The 20,656-nt window shown below is 45.0% G+C and overlaps 1 protein-coding gene across 1 annotated transcript in view; it reads right to left on the bottom strand.

Moving 5' to 3' along the window:
- ABCB9 (ATP binding cassette subfamily B member 9) overlaps positions 1 to 20,656 on the bottom strand; it is a 242,092-nt gene that overhangs the window by 207,006 nt on the left and 14,430 nt on the right. Inside the window, exon 2 of the mRNA XM_063964555.1 lies at positions 6,201 to 6,871. Coding sequence (XP_063820625.1) covers positions 6,201 to 6,816 — 616 coding nt within the window. The 5' untranslated portion in view covers positions 6,817 to 6,871. The remainder of the gene's footprint in view (positions 1 to 6,200; positions 6,872 to 20,656) is intronic.

The following is a 20,656-nucleotide window of genomic DNA, read 5'->3' as shown; positions in this document are numbered from 1 at the left end:
TGCAGGATCCCTGAGAATAGCTAGTGCAAACAGGACACCCAAGGGGAAGATTCTCAACACATCCTGGCCCTAGTGGGGAAAGGATACAGCCTGAGAATTCTCTTGTGGGAAGCTGCCGTCTCTTGTCTGGAGATTCCCGCTCTTTTTCCTCATGAGAGGAGGGAAATTTACCTCAGCATTCTTCCCCTTAACATGTGTACTCTCCAGGGACGTGCGGTGAGCTAAATAGCTCAGGAGGCACTGGCTAGCACCAGAGACAGATTTATATACAATATATGAGCCAAAGCGTACATGTGGGCATTTTACACAGGTGCAGCAGTATAAACTCCTGGAAATTTGGTGAGTTTTGATTAGAGATGTGCGGAAAAGTTAGCCAGGTGAGGCACTGCCTCACCTGCCATAGAGTTCTGGCTATCTCCTTCAGACCTTACCAATCCAGATCCCCGACTCCTGGTTCCGGACTGTGAGATCTTTGATCCAGCAATTTATTTGGCGTCGTAAGAGACCCAGGATCAGTAGATCTATCCTGACTCGACCACCTCAAAAAGGGGGGTTCACGCTCCCAGATATTAATATTTATTACCAAGCAATCCTCTTAAACAGAGTCTTAGACTGGACCAGGAGCCGGGAGCTTAAACAATGGGTGGTCTTGGAAGGTTTATGCATACAATTGTTCCCAGAAATATTCCCGTGGCTCCCGATCTTGCCCAAACTACAACGCCCTCACCCGACCATTACTCCTACACTTTCTTTTTGGAAGGGGACACGACGAAGATCGTGTATCTCTTCTGTCTTTGGCCCCCTCCCCTCTTTTCTCAGCAATCCAACCTTTCCACCTGGCCTCTCATTGGGATATTATCAAAATTGGGCGCTAGAGGGACTCTTTAGAGTGGGGCAGTTGGTCCACCCATCTGGGATTAAACAGTTCTCGGAGATACGGGAGAAATGGGAGATCCCACAGACAGATTTCTGGAAATTCCTGCAGGTCCGACACTTCCTATACACAGATAATGCATACCGTGAGGCTTCAAGGGAGCTGACCGCGTTTGAAAAAATGTGTGTGGCTCCTATGACTCCCGTACACACTGTCTCCACCCTGTACAAACTCCTAAGTGCATCTGACTCCCTGACACCTCCCCATTTTATTCAAAAGTGGGAGAGGGATCTAAACATCTCACTCTCAGACAAGGAATGGGACTCTATCTTTCTTAAAACCCATAAGAGCTCCATCTGTATCCAGGTTAGAGAAACGCAATATAAGATCCTGATGAGATGGTACAGACACCCCACTCTCTTACACGCCATTTCCCCATCCATATCACCTATCTGTTGGAGATGTCATGGGGACCTAGGCTCTCTACTACACATCTGGTGGACCTGCCCCTTCATTAAAAACTACTGGGATGACGTAATTTCTATCTCTGGTGCTATTTTACATACTTCCGTCCCATCTGACCCGGCCTTTTGGTTACTAAATCATTCCACTACCCCAATCTCTACCTACAAGTCATCGTTATTACGACACCTGGGCAATGCCGCACGAGCAGTGATCCCCACAATGTGGAAATCTGTCAGTCCCCCCACAAGGCATACCTGGTTTTCTAGACTAGATTATTACATGAACATGGAAGATGTCTTAATGAGCGCCGGGGACAGGCGATCGGAATTTGCTGCTTTGTGGTGGCCTTGGATAGATTATAAAACATCGGACTCATATAAGACTTACACTTCCTCTGTAAAATAGAGCAGTGGACGGAAACACCTCTTTGACTCAACCTGTAGAGGGTCCTAGACGAATAAACTTAATCATTGAATCATTGCACATATCCTACTCTCCTTATCGTAACATACTCGGTTCAGCCACCTCACCTCTTTGATGTTTTCTTTTTCTTTTCTCATGTTATACACCTATTCTTTATTATGCTTCCTTAACCCAAAATGTTAATGCAGACTATAACTGTACTGAATATGCGATTATCAATATATGTACGCTCATGTTGTCACATCATCTTGCCATTGATTGTTACCCAGAAATGTTCACAACCTGTTATAAGTCTGTATTGTTACAATAAAAACAGATTATACAAAAAAAAAAAGAGTTCTGGCTATAAAAAATATTAGAATAATGCAAAAAATATATTTCAAACATATTCTTTTTATTTTTCATATACTTTATACAGTCAAAACTCTGGTACAAACGTTAGTATGACAGGAAAGGCTCTGCTTCACCTGCCTCACCCCACCGCACGTCACTGGTACTCTCGTGTCAGGGACAGATGAGTCATCAGTGATATGCAAATCATCTTTTATTCCAATAATCATATATTGAATATCTTTTAGCCCTCTTGGCTGTAACTTTGCATTATCGTAGTCGACAGTGGAGTTAAACTCCGTGTCGATACTTTGTTATTTTGGATAGTGAACATAGAGAGACTCTGAAGGACTCTGTGACATAGGGACAGACCAGGGTAGATTTCCTTTCTGTTCCCTAACCTTTTGTGCAATAATTTTACCTCAGCACTTACACATATCCAAACAGGTGTCGGCGTTGTTGACGGAGACACCCTCCCACACACTTATCCGCTCTATCACCTCCTTAGAGGAGCCTTTTACCTCAGACATGTCGACACACGCGTACCGACACACCACACACAGGGGATGCTCTATTTGAAGACAGTTCCCCCACCAGGCCCTTTGGAGAGACAGAGAGAGAGTATGCCAGCACACACCACAGCGCTATATAATACAGGGATGTACACTATACTGAGTGATTTTTCCCCTATAGCAGCTTATATACACAGTTTTGCGCCTAAATTTATGTGCCCCCCCTTTCTTTTTTACCCTTTGTGTACCAGGATACTGCAGGGGAGAGCCTGGGGAGCTTCCTTCCAGCTGAGCTGTGAAGAGAAAATGGCGCCGGTGTGCTGAGGAAGAAGGCCCGGCCCCCTCAGCGGCGGGCTTCTGTCCTTTTATGTACTTTAATGGCGGGGGTTAATGCACATATACAGTTTATCAGACCGTATTATGTGCTTTTCGCCAAGTAAGGTAATCTAATTGCTGCCCCGGGCGCCCCCCCCCCCCCCCAGCGCCCTGCACCCATCAGTGACCGGAGTGTGTGGTGTGCTAAGGGAGCAATGGCGCACAGCTGCAGTGCTGTGCGCTACCTTAATGAAGACCGGAGTCTTCAGCCGCCGATTTTCAACTTCTCTTCGTTCTTCTGGCTCTGCAAGGGGGACGGCGGCGCGGCTCCGGGACCGGACGACCGAGGACTGGGCCTGTGTTCGATCCCTCTGGAGCTAATGGTGTCCAGTAGCCTTAGAAGCCCAAGCTAGCTGCAAGCAGTTAGGTTCGCTTCTCTCCCCTCAGTCCCACGTAGCAGTGAGTCTGTTGCCAGCAGATCTCACTGAAAATAAAAAACCTAACAAATACTTTCTTTTCTAGGAAGCTCAGGAGAGCCCCTAGGGTGCATCCAGCTCTGGCCGGGCACAGATACTAACTGAGGTCTGGAGGAGGGGCATAGAGGGAGGAGCCAGTGCACACCAGATATAGTACCTAATCTTTCTTTTAAGAGTGCCCAGTCTCCTGCGGAGCCCGTCTATACCCCATGGTTCTTACGGAGTACCCAGCATCCACTAGGACGTCAGAGAAATATTGGTGCCCGCCCTATATATCATCCGTGAGCCAATAAGATGCCGTTTTGAGATCCGAGTAAAACTGAACCCACTCATCTCTAATTCTAACTACAGTATAGGAAGCTACTACAAAACTGTTGCAACTAGGCAGATCTATGTAGGGGTCCAGCCACACACTACATAGATCTGCTCAGTCACTCACAATGCTGATTAGTTCTCTGACAATTAATGTGCAAGTGTCATATCCAGGATTAGAACCCACAACCTATTACACTGGAATCATGCACCTTACTGATGGAGATATGTGCTCTTGCAAAGGAAGTATGAGGATTATTTCTAACTATATGAAGTTACGTGTAATTGTCAGAGAAATAACTTCATATACAGGTTGAGTCTCCCTTATCCAAAATGCTTGGGACCAGAGGTATTTTGGATATCGGATTTTTCCGTGTTTTGGAATAATTGCATACCATAATGAGATATCATGGTGATGGGACCTAAGTCTAAGCACAGAATGCATTTATGTTACATATACACCTTATACACACAGCCTGAAGGTCATTTTAGCCAATATTTTTTATAACTTTGTGCACTAAACAAAGTGTGTATACATTCACACAATTCATTTATGTTTCATATACACCTTATACACACAGCCTGAAGGTCATTTAATACAATATTTTTAATAACTTTGTGTATTAAACAAAGTTTGTGTACATTGAGCCATCAGAAAACAAAGGTTTCACTATCTCAATCTCACTCAAAAAAGTCCGTATTTTGGAATATTTGGATATGGGATACTCAACCTGTAGTTAGAATTCTCATGCTTCCTTTATAGGGGCAAATAGCTTCATCAGTAAGGTGTCTGCTTCCAGTATATCTATAATAAAGAGGGTGTGATTTGTAAGGTGCAGTGACTAGTGGGGAAGTCTGCTACAGAAGAGTTACCGGCTGCTGTCAGTTAACTTCATTGATTAATGTCGCTGAACACAGAACCGGAGGAGAAGTGCCCCCTTTAAGACAGGAGCCCGGCGGCAGCTGACTCCGTTGCCTCCCAGAGTTCTGCCTCTGGCTAGAGATAGAACAATTAAGCAGGCACCTAAATCCATTCCGTAATTGGGTGTACAACAAAAAACTCTCAGTCTCCTTTTTAAACGTAATGTTACTAGAGCCATTACTAATCTGAATAAAGGAAATTGAGGGCTGGGATTGTCTCATCCACTGCTTTTTGGACAGAATTAATTCTTCTTAAATGTATGGTTTCCAGGGATACTTTATCTACTTGAATATGTCCCTGTCCTGCAAAACTGTAGAGACATCAACAAAATGAATACTTTACTATACGGCTGATTCCTGTATAGGTCTTTTAAAACTTCAACAATGGTGTCATTAATTATCCAATGTGGAATTATATAATTGGGTCACTCAACTGTGATATCTTCACGACTGGTTACATGATACTAACATACTCGTCTATGCCCATAATTCTGTGGATTGTCACTTCCTATGTGGTATTAAGCCAAATCTAGAGTCAGTGATAGTGACACGCGGGGCTGCGCATCGATATCACTATGGGCATACACATGGAGAGATCCGTGCTTAATTTCTAAGCAATCCAGTCAGATTTCTTAGAATTTAAGCATGGATCTCTCAGTGTGTACCCCTCTTAAGTCTCCTTGCGTTCCTTCACTTAAATGACCATAATATCCAACCCGTCATTCTCTCCAACCCACTCCTTATGACCTGTGGCTAACAATGGTGTCGGTGAACACAGTGTGATCAAGAGAACCCCTGCGCATGCTCAAAAAGTTGTTGTGGCTCTGTGGACTTGGAGCGTGACCATGCGGGATCGGCAATTACATCAATAAAGATGGCATGGCCTTGTGGGAAGCCCCCGATTACCAAACTCCGGGGGCGTGCGGGCTGCCCCTGGAGACCCTTCCAGCACTGCTGGCTCTATCTCAGTGACAGAAGCCGAGTGCTGCTGGATAATGTCACACTACAGCTCCTGGCTTATGTCACAGCGAAGGAGACAAAATTTTGGTGTCACCCACTGAATATCCACGACACCCATAGAGTGAGAATAGATCCTGTAGCCACCGAACCCACAAGGGGACTCTTTGCGCTCGCCCCGCTGCTGGCATTCTGGCGGCCGGGATGCCGCTGTCGAGATATGGACAGCAGGCATCCCATCCGCCAGTAAAGCATACTGAACCCTCTCAGTTTCCTGTTCTTAGCTGACAGGAGTAAAACCTAGTGTTGTCTTTTGCTGCGATAACCCAGCTATTTCAAAGTTCAGAGTCCGACGTTCTCTTCTGTATGCCACTAATGTAAAACAGTTTGAGTATTCTAGGTACATTATTTTATGTGTATATTATCTTAAACCATAGGTTTGCATGCTTCTAATCAACTTAATTAGCTTCTAAAGCATCTAATGTTAGCCAAATACATAATTAGAGCTAATAATGAAATTGTATATATGTACAGTATATATCAGTCACCCACTAAGAACTAAATTGTATTCACATTCCCACTGAGACGAGAAGACAACATTTACTCATAACTTACCCAGTGTGCACAGGATGAGGAAGACCATAGCTATGAGCAGATATCCAGAATCCTGTTTAGAGTAAGATAGCAGTCTTCCTACAGTTGCCCCAGACATCTCACTTTGCACATCCTGTTTCTGTCTGCCCTCATGTGCCACATTCTGATCAGCAAACAGTGCAGAATAAAACCTTGTTTCTTGTCTGCAAGGCGGTAACTTTCCCAGTTGTCTCCATGTCAAGAGTGTGACAGCTGATGACACCCATGTCCATACTAGAAGACTCCAGAACCAAGGATCTTTTATAGGCTTTTCCACCTCAGAATACAGCAACATTTTTATCATGGCGTAAGAACCAATAAGGTAGCACACCAAAGTCATAGGAGTTATAGATGCCTGCAGCCTCTGAGGACCATTCATTCTGTTTTGTGCAACACCTATCACAGCTCCTACAGATATGCAGGTTCTCAGGAAAGAGGTGCCCCAGACATCCATCACAGAGTGAAACATACTAAACTGCACCATGTCTTGAATAATACTTTCTTTCTTACAGCTGAAGATGTACAATAGTGTGGATATAGTGAGGTCACAGACTGTGAATGTGAGTGTGCAAAGCATAACAACATTGCAAGAACTCATCTTTAAATGTGTTGGTTCTTCTCGCACCAAACAAGACACATCTTCTTCAATTTCCCTGTAAATAATATAACAAACATATCATGTAATCTTTATTCACAAACACCAACAATAGTAACACATTAGATCAGAGCCGTAACTAGACTTTTTGGTGCCCTGTGCCAGAGAGAGAATTGGCGGCCCCCTCCTCCCCGTTCATTTTTTCCAATAGGGACATATGGCGCATGCCTGGTAGAGAAGGGGCATGCCAAGATTGATCCCAGAGAAAGCCCATGCTATGATGCCCCTTCCCAGATGATAGATAGATAGATAGATAGATAGATAGATAGATAGATAGATAGATAGATAGATAGATAGATAGATAGATAGTACACACACATTTATAGACCACTGCTAGAAAACGGATTTGGAGACAAATCCTCTTTATACCACATTCATGCACTTAACTACTGAGTTTGTTGTTATTCAGTTACAATACCCTTTATTAAATAATACATTTAAATATACTGCCATACCTAGGATTCAAACCTATAACCTGTTGAATTCTAATCAAACACCCTACTCATTGAGCTATTTGATACTGTATACAAACTATGGACACTATATGAAGCTACCAGTACTCTGTAAAAAAAATAATTAGCATTGCAATTGAGCAGATCTATGTAGTGTGCTGCCACCCATCCAATCTATTGCAGCCACACCCTAAATAGACATGCTCTGCCGCAATGCTGATAATTTTTTCACAAAGTACAAGGTAAGCTTCAAATAGTTAGAATTCTCTAGCTTAAAATTCTCTAATTTTCTATGCAAGGGCAGATTGCTCAATGAATAGATTGCCTGACTGCAATGCCACAGGCAATGGGTTCAAAACCCAGGTATGTCAGCATCTTGAAATGTTATAAAGGACAGTGTGACTGAATAACAAAGAAATCTTAAGTTGAGTTCATGAATGTTGTATAGGTATTAGCGACAGAAGGGGTCAGGGTAGGAGACAACGGCGGTCAGAAGATGCTGGGCTTCAAAAAGGGGGAAGCTGCAAGTGAAATTGATTAAAACGGATAATTCACAAGTGCCGCTAACAGCGCCCCCTACCCTGCAGCGCTATGCATGGTGCCCCCTCCGCACACACCTAGTTACGGCCCTGCGTTAGATTAACTAAATATGTACAATTATATCTATAGCAAATTTCCCAAACTGATCACTTCAACTGACCATACATAGGGCCTGTTACCATTAGTTTAAAATGACAGTGTTTTCCGCATGACACATAGATTTCTTGTGTGTGGCTCTGAGAAGGAGTTTGTATACACACCTGAGACAGAATATAAAAGACCTTGAAGACAAGATGGTATTTTAACATAAAATAGGTACTAAGCTTTGGGGGCCCATTCATCAAAAACTATTTGCAGCTATATTCCTGAAAACATCAGGTTTTGGGGGTTAGCTGCAAATACTTAGTATCATCTGGATGTACAGTATGTAGGAGATACCTGCTGTGATCCCTCCATTCCCGCTGGCAGCTGCAGTCTTCTTTATGGGATGTTATGCTGCCAGATGCAAAGCATTCCAAAGATTGATCCCCGCAGCTGCCGTTGTAACCTATGGGCTACACACCACAAACCTTTCCCAGCAGAGGGGTGCCCCAGAACCGGTAAATGCTGCTGTGCATGTGTGGTCAGCGCTATTGCGCATGCGCAGTGTCCCACTTTCACACTGAGCACATTGCAGGGACGAGCTCCAGGTGCTCATTGATAAATTGGCCCGATATAATAGCTCATCAAATGCCAATATCAAATACAATGAATAAAAAATGGGGATAAAGTGCATGGAGATAAAGTACCAGCCAATCAGCTCCCAACTGCCACGATATAGGCTGTGTTTGAAAAATGACAGTTAGGAGCTGATTGGATGGTATTTTATCTCTGTCCGCTTTATCTCTATCCAAGGCTTAGTGCATAGACCCCATAGAGTGGGTACACTGAGCAATAGGCCAAACTAACAGTTAGAACAGGATCAGGGGGAGTCTACGCCGCTTTTAATTGGGATTTGACTAAAACAGAGAGCCATGCAACATGTACTGTATCTGTTCTTAGTTTCTCTGCGGTGAGACTGACCATCGATTGTGGGCATCATTCGATAACGGGTCCCCCTCAGATGACTGAAGATGTGAAAGACATATTCAAGTATAAGTTGAGTATTGATTCTTATACTGCTTATCATTCTTCAACTGCATGCAGTGTTTTGTTATCATCATTTATATGCACCAATAAACTGTGAGTTACGATGGGGCACGAGTGCTGCAGGCGCCCAACATTTCTGCTCGCACCCACCAAAGGTGGCGGGCAGAAAGGTGCGAAAAGTTAGACTTTTGGGTGCCAAGTGGAATTTTTCTTGGCGCACCCAGTAGATGGGTTTAACAATGCATTTGGCGCAAGCGCGATAAGTATTGGGCATACAAAAACAATTGAATAGCTCCGCTGGGTGCCCATTACTAACCAACTAGCAAAAAAAAAAAAAAAAAATCCCCCTATGTATGTACTTATAACTTTTTCAAAGTACACATATTGTAGAAATAAAAATACCCCTTCCCTTTCAAATAATAGTACTTTAGTGGGGGTCTCTGCCCTGGAACCCCAACACTTTAGGAGACATCCAATATATCAACTCTAATGTGAAGACCTGAAGGAAGCTGCAGTGAGAACTTCAAGCTAAGGAGAGGTGTCCACACCAAAAGACTATTACTGGGTAGGGGATTTACTAGAAGGGTACTAAATACTTTATTACTACAGGTATTTACTTATTACTGAAACTGCAATGTAAAATTTGTGGTTTAGCAGTTAAAGTCGGGATGTCATCTAAAAATATCAACTTACACTGGGATCCTTTGCAAATATATTGTACAATGAGGTTATGACAAAACTTTTCACACTGATCCAATATGTAGTTAACTGGTCCTGGCACACCGCCATGTGTCAGAAAAAATAGGATTTTAATACCTACCGGTAAATCCTTTTCTCTTAGTCCGTAGAGGATGCTGGGGACACCATTAGAACCATGGTGGTATAGACGGGATCCGCAGGAGACATGGGCACTTTAAGACTTTCAAAAGGGGTGTGCACTGGCTCCTCCCTCTATGCCCCTCCTCCAGACTCCAGTTATAGGAACTGTGCCCAGGGAGACAGACATATTTCGAGGAAAGGATTTATTGTTAAACTAAGGTGAGATTCATACCAACACACACCTCAAGCATGCCGCACAACGTGGCATTCAAAAGAACACAAGCCAACGGCATGAACAATTGCAGCAACATGCTGACAATAACCGTAACACAACATGTGTGTAACCACAACTAATAACTGCAGATACAGTACGCACTGGGACGGGCGCCCAGCATCCTCTACGGACTAAGAGAAAAGGATTTACTGGTAGGTATTAAAATCCTATTTTCTCATACGTCCTAGAGGATGCTGGGGACACCATTAGAACCATGGGGTTATACCAAAGCTCTAGAACGGGCGGGAGAGTGCGGATGACTCTGCAGCACCGATTGACCAAACTTGAGGTCGTCATCGGCCAGGGTGTCAAACTTGTAAAACTTCGCAAAAGTGTTTGAACCCGACCAAGTAGCAGTACGGCAAAGTTGCAATGCCGAGACCCCTCGGGCAGCCGCCCAGGACGAGCCCACCTTTCTAGTAGAATGGGCCTTCACCGATTTCGGCAACGGCAATCCAGCCGTGGAATGAGCATGCTGAATCGTGTTACAGAACCAGCGTGCAATGGTCTGTTTGGAAGCAGGACACCCAATCTTGTTGGGAGCATACAGGACAAACAGAGCCTCGGTTTTCCTAACCTGAGCCGTTCTGGCGACATAGATTTTCAGAGCCCTGACCACATACAGAGACTTTGACTCAACGAAAGCGTCAGTAGCCACTGGCACCACAATAGGCTGCTTTATGTGGAAAGATGAAACCACCTTCGGCAGAAAATGCTGACGAGTCCTCAACTCTGCTCTATCTTCATGAAATATTAAATAAGGACTCTTATGAGACAAGGCCACTAACTCAGACACCCGCCTTGCAGATGCCAAAGCCAACAGGATGACCACTTTCCAAGTGAGAAACTTCAACTCTACCTTCTGTAAAGGTTCAAACCAATGTGATTGAAGTGACTGCAACACCATGTTAAGATCCCATGGTGCCACTGGGGGCCCAAATGGAGCTTGGATGTGCAACACACCTTTCACGAAAGTCTGAACTTCTGGAAGGGAGGCCAATTGTTTTTGAAAGAAAACCGATAAGGCTGAAATCTGCACCTTAATTGAGCCCAACTTTAGGCCCGCCTCCACACCTGCTTGTAGAAAATGGAGAAAACGTCCTAGCTGAAACTTTTCCGCAGGAGCCTTCTTGGATTCACACCAAGACACATAATTTCTCAAAATGCGGTGGTAATGTCTAGACGTTACTCCCTTCCTGGCCTGAAGAAGTGTGGGAATGACTTCACTGGGAATACCTTTTCTGGCTAGGATTTGGCGTTCAACCGCCATGCTGTCAAACGCAGCCACGGTAAGTCTTGGTATACGTACGGCCCCTGTTGTAACAGGTCCTCGCGTAGAGGAAGAGGCCAGGGATCTCCTATGAGTAATTACTGAAGATCTGGATACCAAGCCCTCCTTGTCCAGTACGGGACAATGAGGATCGCTTGAACCTTTGTTCTTCTTATGATCTTTAGAACTTTTGGAATGAGAGGCAGCGGCGGGAATACATACACCGACGGAAACACCCATGGTGTCACCAGTGCATCCACTGCTATTGCTTGAGGGTCCCTCGACCTGGAACAATATCTCTGAAGCTTCTTGTTGAGACGAGACGCCATCATGTCTATTTGAGGAATTCCCCAATAACTTGTCACTTCTGTGAAGACCTCCTGATGGAGGCTCCACTCTCCTGGATGGAGATCGTGTCTGCTGAGGAAGTCTGCTTCCCAGTTGTCCACTCCTGGAATGAAGATCGCTGACGGTGCGCTTGTATGCTTTTCCACCCAGCGGAGAACCTTTGTGACTTCTGCCATTGCCTCTCTGCTTTTTGTTCCGCCCCGGCGGTTTATGTACGCTACTGCTGTAACATTGTCTAACTGGATCAGTACGGGCAGATTGCGAAGAAGATGTTCCGCCTGCACAAGGCCGTTGTAAATGGCCCTTAACTCCAAAACGTTTATGTGGAGACAAGTTTCCTGGCTTGACCATCTTCCTTGGAAGTTTTCCCCCTGCGTGACTGCTCCCCATCCTCGAACACTTGCATCCATGGTTAATAGGATCCAGTCCTGGATCCTGAACCTGCACCCCTCTAGAAGGTGAGAACTGTGTAGCCACCACAGGAGTGATATTCTGGTCTTGGAAGACAGGATTATCCTCCGGTGCATGTGCAGGTGGGATCCGGACCACTTGTCCAATAGGTCCCACTGAAACACCCTGGCATGGAATCTGCCAAACTGAATGGCCTCATAGGCCGCAACCATCTTCCCCAGCAACCGAGTGCATTGATGGATTGACACTCTTGCCGGTTTCAGAATTTGTTTGACCAGAGTCTGATGTTCCTGAGCCTTTTCCACTGGAAGAAAAACTCTCTGTAGTGCTGTGTCCAGTATCATTCCTAAAAAACGACAACCGCGTCGCCGGAATCAACTGTGATTTTGGCAAGTTTAGGAGCCAACCATGTTGTTGAAGAACTGTCAGGGACAGTGCAATGTTTCTCACCAACTGGTCCCTGGATCACGCCTTTATCAGGAGATCATCCAAGTACGGGATAATCGTGACTCCTTGTTTGCGAAGGAGAACCATAATTTCCGCCATCACTTTGGTGAAAATCCGCGGAGCCGTGGACAGACCAAACGGCAACGTCTGAAATTGGTAATGACAATCTTGAATTGCAAACCTCAGGTAAGCCTGATGCGGAAGATAAATGGGAACATGTAAGTAGGTATCCTTTATGTCCACCGACACCATAAAATCCCTTTCCTCCAGACTGGAGATCACCGCTCGGAGAGACTCCATCTTGAATTTGAAATTTTTTAGGTAGAAATTGAGGGATTTCAGGTTTAGGATTGGTCTGACCGAGCCATCCGGCTTCGGGACCACAAACAGGCTTGAATAAAAGCCTTCTCCTTGTTTGTGACTGGGGAACCTTGACGATGACCTGATTTTGACACAACTTTTGTATTGCGTCACAAACTACCTCCCTGTCTGGAAGAGAAGCTGGTAAGGCCGATTTGAAAAATCGGCGAGGGGGAACGTCTTGAAACTCCAGTTTGTACCCTTGGGATACTATTTGTAAAACCCATGGGTCCAGGTCCGAACGAACCCAGAACTGACGTCATGCGCTGGATTTGGCAGAAGTCGGGGAGGGCTTCTGCTCCTGGGAACCCGCCACGACTGGTGATCTTTTACCCTTTCCCCTTCCTCTAGTAGCAAGGAAGGAAGAACCTCGCCTTTTCTTGTATTTATTGGGCCGAAAGGACTTCCTTTGATAGTGTTGTGTTTTCTTTTGTTGTGAAGGCACATAAGGTAAAAATGATGACTTACCCGCAGTAGCCGTAGATACCAAATCAGCGAGGACGTCACCAAACAAGACACCACCTTTAAATGGTAAAGATTCCATATTTTTCATGGAGTCAGCATCAGCATTCCATTGATGAATCCACAATGCTCGCCTAGCTGAGACTGCCATGGCATTGGCCTTTGATCCCAAAAGGCCAATATCTCTCGCCGTTTCCTTTAGATAAGCAGCAGCGTCCTTGTTATAACCCAGCATAAACAGGATGCAATCCCTATCTAGGGTATCTATATCAGATGACAAGTTATCTGCCCACTTTTCGATAGCACTACTCACCCACGCAGATGCAATGACCGGTCTGAGTAGCGTACCTGTGGTCGTATAAATGGATTTTAACGTATTTTCCTGCTTACGATCCGCAGGGTCTTTAAGGGCTGCCGTGCCAGGTGACGGAAGAGCCACCTTTTTAGACAAACACGATAGGGCCTTGTCTACAATGGGGGGTGACTCCCACTTTTCCCTATCCCCAGAGGGAAACAGATAAGCCACCGGAATCCTTTTGGGAATCTGAAACTTTCTGTCAGGACTTTCCCAGACTTTTTCAAATAGAGTGTTCAGTTCATGAGAGGGAGGAAACGTTATCTCAGGTTTCTTTTCTTTATAGATACAGACCCTTTTATCAGGAACAGCAGGGTCCTCAGTGATAAGTAATACCTCTTTAACCGCCACAATCATGTACTGAATGCTCTTTGCCAATTTTGGATCCAATCTGGAATCGCTATAGTCGACACTGGAATCAGTGTCCGTGTCGGTATCAGTGTCTGCCAACTGGGCAAACGTACGTTTCTGTGACTCCGAGGGGCCCTGGACTTGTAATAACATATCCTCCACAGATTTATTCCATGCCTGGGTCTGAGACTCAGACTTGTCTAATCTCTTACTAATACGAGCCACATTAGCATTCAAAGCATTCAAAACATTTACCCAATCAGGAGTCGGCGGTGCCGACAGGGCCACCCCCACAGCCTCCTCCTGGGAAGAGCGCTCAGCCTCAGACATGTCAACACACGTGTACCAAACACCCACAGACACACTGGGCCAATAGGGGACAGACCCACAGTAAAGTCTGTCAGGTAGACACAGAGGGAATTTGCCAGCTCACAACCCAGCGCCAAATCAACGGGTCTGAAGCGACTAATAAAAATGCCCCAGACATGTAGCGCTTTTAATATCAAGTATATTGCACCAAATTATCCTGTGCCCCCCGTTTTGCACCCTGATACTTGTCAACAGTGTGAGGAAGGACCAGCGTCTCTGCGGCTTGTGTAGAGGAAATGGCGCCGAGTGAGCGGTGAGGAAGAAGCTCCGCCCCCTTAATGGAGCACTTCTGTCCCGCTTATTTTAATAAATAATTATGCTGGCGGGGGTTAGGACAGTGCCTTGGCACTAATGTCCCCTCTTGCCAGTGGAAATGAGGTTTTTACAAGCTGCCCAGGGTGAAAACCGCCCCCCCCCGCGCCCTGCACCCTTTAGTGCTGTGTGTGTGTGGGAGCTTGGCGCGCCGCATCCGTTCGCTGCGCGGTACCTCAGAAATGCTGTCACTGAAGTCTTCTTTTCTTCTGCTACTCACCTGTCTTCTGACTTCTGGCTCTGGAAGGGGGTGACAGCCGGCTGTGGGAGTGAGCATCTAGGCGTACCCAGCGATCAGCACCCTCAGGAGCTAATGGTGTCCTGTAGCCAGAAGCAGAGCCATTGAACTCACTGGAAGTTGGTCATACTTCTCTCCCCTAAGTCCCACGAAGCAGGGAGACTGTTGTCAGCAGCCTCCCTGAACATAACAAAACCTAACAAGTCTTTTTCAGAGAAACTCAGTAGAGCTCCCCTGTAGTGCGTCCAATCTCACTGGGCACAATTCTAAAGGCCCATACACATTAGACGATGTCGCTCTGTGAGCGACATCGTCTGTTTCCCCCTCCTGGGCCGGCCGGTCGGCGGCCGACTGTACACACTGAGCGATATGACCGCTCATATCGCTCAGTGACATCACGCCTCCGCCAGCCCTGCATGAAGGTCGTGGACGACAGTCCACATCCTTCATGCATGCCCTACCGACAGCGACGATCGTTGCCGACCTGCGGGGCCGCTCATTGACGATACAATGAGCGACGTCGCTCAAGGAGGGGGGAAATGAGCGACGTCGCTCATTTTATCGTTAAGTGTGTATGGACCTTTAAACTGGAGTCTGCAGGAGGGGCATAGAGGGAGGAGCCAGTGCACACCCCTTTTGAAAGTCTTAAAGTGCCCATGTCTCCTGCGGATCCCGTCTACACCCCCATGGTTCTAATGGTGTCCCCAGCATCCTCTAGGACGTATAAGAAATAGATATCTTCAAGCAGCTGCTTTTCTTAAGTCTAATGCATGCTGATAATTAACCATGAGACTGTCTTTCCTTTCTTGATCACATTACCTACAGGGACATACATTTTTAATAGGTAGACTCTCGTATTTCTACTTGCCTGGCAGAACCAAGATGCAGTGGTGTTGGCTTGACAGGTTTAAGAGAAGAATGATATTGATAACTTAGGGGGACAGTTATCAAATCTTGGAGAGAGATAAAGTACCAACCAATCAGCTTCTAACTTACATTTTGCAGGCTATGCAACAAAAATGAGCAAATTAGCAGCTGACTGGTTGCTGAGCGATGTGTCCACTTTATCACTCTTCAAGATTTGGTAAAATACCGCCTTAGTATTTATGACAAGATAAAGTGGCACAGGTCTAATATGATGAAGAAATGCCATACACAAACATTACAAGAATAATAAGAGACACAGGTGGACATTTACTAAGGTCCCGAATCCATTTGAGTTTATTTTTTTTATTTCTAAGTGGCTTCTCGGGAATTTACTAAACACAAATCTCGGCAGTGTTGGGGCTATTCATATTGAGATACACTGCCGACCACAAAAATAGGAATCAATAGACCATCGGTCAAACGCGGCTGTTATTTTATACAACATGGTAATTTACTAAGAATTCATATTCTCAATCATTGCTGACAATAGCCAAACACTGCCGGGAAAGCATGGAAATCGTACAAAAATAGAACTTTCAAATAGACCTGCTTTTGGCTGGCGTGTTTGGAGAGTCATGGGAGGGTAATGCCAACACCGCAGTGACCAATATAAATGTGTTCCCCGGCTGTGGCATTATGTCGCTGGCTAGTGAAGCCCGGTGCTGGTTTTAAAAATACGGGGGACCACTACATCTTTTATCCCCTGTATTTTTGGAACCAGAACCGGACCAAGAGCCCGGTGCTGGTTGTATAAATACTGGGGATCTCTATGCATTTTTCCCCCTGTATTTTAACAACCATGACAGGCTCAAAGAGCCCGGGGCTGGTTATGCTTTGGAGAGGGGACCCCACGCAATTTTTATTTTTTATTTTAACTATTTCAGTAATGTACACAATGAAGCCCTGCACGGATTACACTGATCCGGATAGAGTTCACTGTGTTAAATCCGGCAGTGTTTTACTATTCTCTCCCGTAAAACACTGCTGGCAATACGAATTTCATCGACATTGGTGAACTCGTATTGAAAAACACGGTAGTTTAGTAAATTACCGTGTTTTTTCTCAAAAAGTTGCACTCTCAAACTGCCGATGTCAGCCGAGATTGATCTCAGCTGAAATCTGCAAAAAACAGAATCTTAGTAAATATACCCCACAATGCGTGCTGCTCCCCACTATAGATGGATTCTCTCTAGTGACCTACACACAGTGAAGGCAGCCATTGTGGTGGCAAAACTAATAGTGATTTGAGGATACAGTCATCACAGATGCGCTTCATGGACAATATTTACCAAGTATTGGTTCATAGTGAACTGATCATTCTCCTTAGTATCGGTTTGCACTCAGAATGACTGCTACCACCATGTCAGATCTACCAAGTCACATACAAAGTGACCACCAGAGATCATCACAAAGTGACCTCTAGACATCAGTAAATTATACATTTATAAAGAAATACTAAAAATATAGACACTAATTAGAATGGAAACTGGTTTCATGATGCTACTAAACTCCAGGTAATAATTCAGTATGAAGTAGAACTGTTGGAACTGCAATCCACGAAGCTAAAGCACTTCTCTGGCTAACGTTACCTCTAGAGTAATTTCCGCACATACTCGCTCTGCTAATGATCGCCACTCCCCGTTTTCACATTCAGAATTTTTCCCATGCTACTCCCATAATCTGGAATACCCACCCTCACTCTGTTAAACTTTCAAACATACCCTTAAAGTATTTTTTGAATTCTAGCTTACCACTCATCTACCTACAATGGACGGAATGCAATTATCTGTGGTACTTGCAGCTGGGTATTAGCTCCTGACTGATTGCAGGGCTTTTGCTCCTGGGTTAAGTGCCCAAAGCTATTCAATTACTGCCCACTAGTCGTGGTCTATAGCAGTCAGTAATTGCATAATTCCGGGCACTTCACCATGGGAGTTATGGGTTGGAGCTAAAACCCTTGCTAATTGAATTGCCCCCAATGTCTATAGTCTCTGCTTTCTTCTACTATGGCCTCTTCATCTTCCTATTGTGTCCACCCATATCCCATATAGATTGTAAACTTGTGCACGCAGGGCCCTTTATTCTTTGCGGATGGGATGGGATGTGATGGGATTAATTTGCATTGCTCTAGTTGAATACATTGCAGGGATGTATCAAATATTGCATGCAGGGACAGAGCTTGCAAGGAAGCTCTGTCCCTGCAAATTCTATCCCCACAGCCATCAGGGGGGTTTTTTGCAATAAAAAAACCCCTTGAAACCGTATCCCCACATGTGTTGGAAGCTACATCCCTCCGCACCGATGACTGCAGGCAGGGAAGGCTGAGTTAGAGTAGGGAGAAACCTGGGGAACCCCTCATTATCTCATTATAGCGTTACTATCACAGGACTTCCTACTGTACTTTTTTTTTTTTTTTTTCACAAATTCGACCACATCACATTTCCCATTACAAGGGAAATGCAATCTATTTAGTAAATAATAATCTGGAGGGTAAATCCTTGGTGTTACCAATCGCTAGTAACACCAAGGACTTATCCTTCAGCTCAACTGCATTGCCAGGGCTTCTGGCTAAGAAACTGTTGGGATATCTGCATCAAAAGTCTACTACAGTGTACCATCGATACAACTTTATGCTGACTTTGGGGATCATTCCGAGTTGATCGCTCGCTAGTAACATTTTGCAGCGCAGCGATCATCTCAACCGCGGCTAAACTGTGCATGCACCGCAATGCGCAGGCGCGTCGTACGAGTACAAAGCGGTTCGTTGCTGAGCAATGGATTTAACGAAGAATCCATTCGCACAGCCGAACGCACGGTCATTGATAGGAAGAAGGCGTTCAAGGGTGTCAACTGACTGTTTTCAGGGAGTGGTTGGAAAAACGAAGGTGTGTCCAGGCGTTTGCAGGGCGGGTGTCTGACGTCAAATCCGGACCAGACACGCTGAAATGATCACAAGGGCTGAGTAAGTCTAGAGTTACTTAGAAACGGCACAAAATATTTTCGGCCCGCTCGGCAGCACACGCGTTCGCACACTTGCAAAGCGAAAATACACTCCCCATAGGCGGCGACTATTTTATCGCAAGCCAGCAAAAAGTTGCTAGCGAGCGATCAACTCGGAATGACCCCCTTTATACGGAGACAAGGTCCTAGTCCAGCTGATGGATTACAATGATTTATTACAGAGTGCCATTCGTGATCACATGCAAGGAATAAACTACAGGTTGAGTATCCCATATCCAAATATTCCGAAATACGGAATATTCCGAAATACGGAATTTTTTGAGTGAGACAGAGATAGTGAAACCTTTGTTTTCTGATGGCTCAATGTACACAAACTTTGTTTAGTACACAAAGTTATTAAAAATATTGTATTAAACGACCTTCAGGCTGTGTGTATAATAGAGATGAGCGGGTTCGGTTTCTTTGAATCCGAACCCGCACGAACTTCACTTTTTTTTCCACGGGTCCGAGCGACTCGGATCTTCCCGCCTTGCTCGGTTAACCCGAGCGCGCCCGAACGTCATCATGACGCTGTCGGATTCTCGCGAGGCTCGGATTCTATCGCGAGACTCGGATTCTATATAAGGAGCCGCGCGTCGCCGCCATTTTCACTCGTGCATTGAGATTGATAGGGAGAGGACGTGTCTGGCGTCCTCTCCATTAGAATAGAGATAGATAGATTAGATAGAGAGAGATTGTGCAGAGTCGCAGACAGAGTTAGTTTACCACAGTCAGTGACCAGTGCAGTTGCTAGTTAACTTTTATTTAATATAATATATCCGTTCACTTCTCTCTGCTATATCCGTTCTCTGCCTGAAAAAAAAAACGATACACAGCACAGTCAGTCACACAGTGTGACTCAGTCTGTGTGCACTCAGCTCAGCCCAGTGTGCTGCACAGTCATCAATGTATAAATTAAAAGCTTATAATTAATTGTGGGGGAGACTGGGGAGCACTGCAGGTTGTTAGCAGGAGCCAGGAGTACAATTATATTAATTAACAGTGCACACTTTTGCTGCAGGAGTGGTGACCAGTGCCTGACCACCAGTATAGTATTGTTGTATACTACTAATATCTCTTTAAATATCAACCAGTCTATATTAGCAGCAGACACAGTACAGTGCGGTAGTTCACGGCTGTGGCTACCTCTGTGTCGGCACACGGCAGGCAGTCCGTCCGACCAGAATTGTATTATTTATTATTATATACCTACCACCTAACCGTGGTTTTTTTTTCATTCTTTATACCGTCATAGTGTCATCCTAATTGTTACGAGTATACTACTATCTCTTTATCAACCAGTGTACAGTGCGGTAGTTCACGGCTGTGGCTACCTCTGTGTCGGCACACGGCAGGCAGTCCGTCCGACCAGAATTGTATTATTTATTATTATATACCTACCACCTAACCGTGGTTTTTTTTTCATTCTTTATACCGTCATAGTGTCATCCTAATTGTTACGAGTATACTACTATCTCTTTATCAACCAGTGTACAGTGCGGTAGTTCACGGCTGTGGCTACCTCTGTGTCGGCACACGGCAGGCAGTCCGTCCGACCAGAATTGTATTATTTATTATTATATACCTACCACCTAACCGTGGTTTTTTTTTCATTCTTTATACCGTCATAGTGTCATCCTAATTGTTACGAGTATACTACTATCTCTTTATCAACCAGTGTACAGTGCGGTAGTTCACGGCTGTGGCTACCTCTGTGTCG

This window comes from Pseudophryne corroboree, chromosome 1, assembly GCF_028390025.1.
Source record: "Pseudophryne corroboree isolate aPseCor3 chromosome 1, aPseCor3.hap2, whole genome shotgun sequence".
In the NCBI taxonomy this organism is placed as follows: domain Eukaryota; kingdom Metazoa; phylum Chordata; class Amphibia; order Anura; family Myobatrachidae; genus Pseudophryne; species Pseudophryne corroboree.
Note: the sequence above shows the minus strand (reverse complement) of the source record. Positions and strands in the feature narration are given on the sequence as shown.